The sequence below is a fragment of the Buceros rhinoceros genome, unplaced genomic scaffold (genome assembly GCF_000710305.1).
Source record: "Buceros rhinoceros silvestris isolate BGI_N320 unplaced genomic scaffold, ASM71030v1 scaffold3760, whole genome shotgun sequence".
NCBI lineage: Eukaryota > Metazoa > Chordata > Aves > Bucerotiformes > Bucerotidae > Buceros > Buceros rhinoceros.
Window position 1 is genome coordinate 12818 of NW_010390060.1, and position 800 is coordinate 13617.

The 800-nt window shown below is 59.9% G+C and overlaps 1 protein-coding gene across 1 annotated transcript in view; it reads right to left on the reverse strand.

The window, feature by feature from the left end:
• Nucleotides 1-800, reverse strand: part of LOC104493520 (otoferlin-like) — a gene marked incomplete at both ends in the record, with an annotated part of 59890 nt that overhangs the window by 12654 nt on the left and 46436 nt on the right. The window contains one exon of the mRNA XM_010136220.1: nt 724-786. Coding sequence (XP_010134522.1) covers nt 724-786 — 63 coding nt within the window. The remainder of the gene's footprint in view (nt 1-723; nt 787-800) is intronic.

Below are 800 nucleotides of genomic sequence, written 5' to 3' on the forward strand. Positions count from 1 at the left end.
GACCAGGGCAGGGATCACCTCCCTGTACTGGAAGCCCTGGGGTGGCCACACCTCGAATCCTGGGTTCAGTTTTGGCCCCTCACTCCCAGAAGGACATTGAGGGGCTGGAGCATGTCCAGAGAAGGGCAGCAGAGCTGGTGCAGGGTCTGGAGCACAAGTGCGCTTGGGAGTAGCTGAGGGACCTGGGGGGGTTGAGCCTGGAGCAAAGGAGGCTCCGGGGAGACCCTCTGGCTCTGCACAACTCCCTGACAGGAGGTTGGAGTGAGGTGGGGGTCAGGCTCTTCTCCTCAGGAAGAAGTGACAGGATGAGAGGAACCGGCCTTGAGTTGTTCCAGGGGAGGTTGAGGTTGTCTCTGAGGATCAAACTCTTCCCCGTTGGGGATGTCCAGGCCTGTCCCCGGCTGCCCAGGGTGGTGGTGGAGTCCCCATCCCTGGAGGGGTTTCCCAGCCGTGTGGAGGTGGCGCTGAGGGACAGGGGTTAGTGGGGACCTGGCAGTGCTGGGGGGACGGGGGGACTCGAGGAGCTGAAAGGGCTTTTCCAACCCAAACCACTCTGTGGTTCCATGAATGCAGGAGTAGAGCTGTGTGGACCCACTGATGAAGGTCAGCGGCAGTAAGAGGGACTGGGGGCCTGCAGAAGAGGTGAGGCTCACAGAACCATACTCTTCAACTGCCATTGGGGGCCAGCCCCACGAAAAGGCCAGCGCAGCCATGTTCACTTACCGACAGCTTGATGATCTTGTCGAACATGACGTCTGGGGGGACGTGGAAATCGAAGACAAAGTACTGAAAGAGGAAGA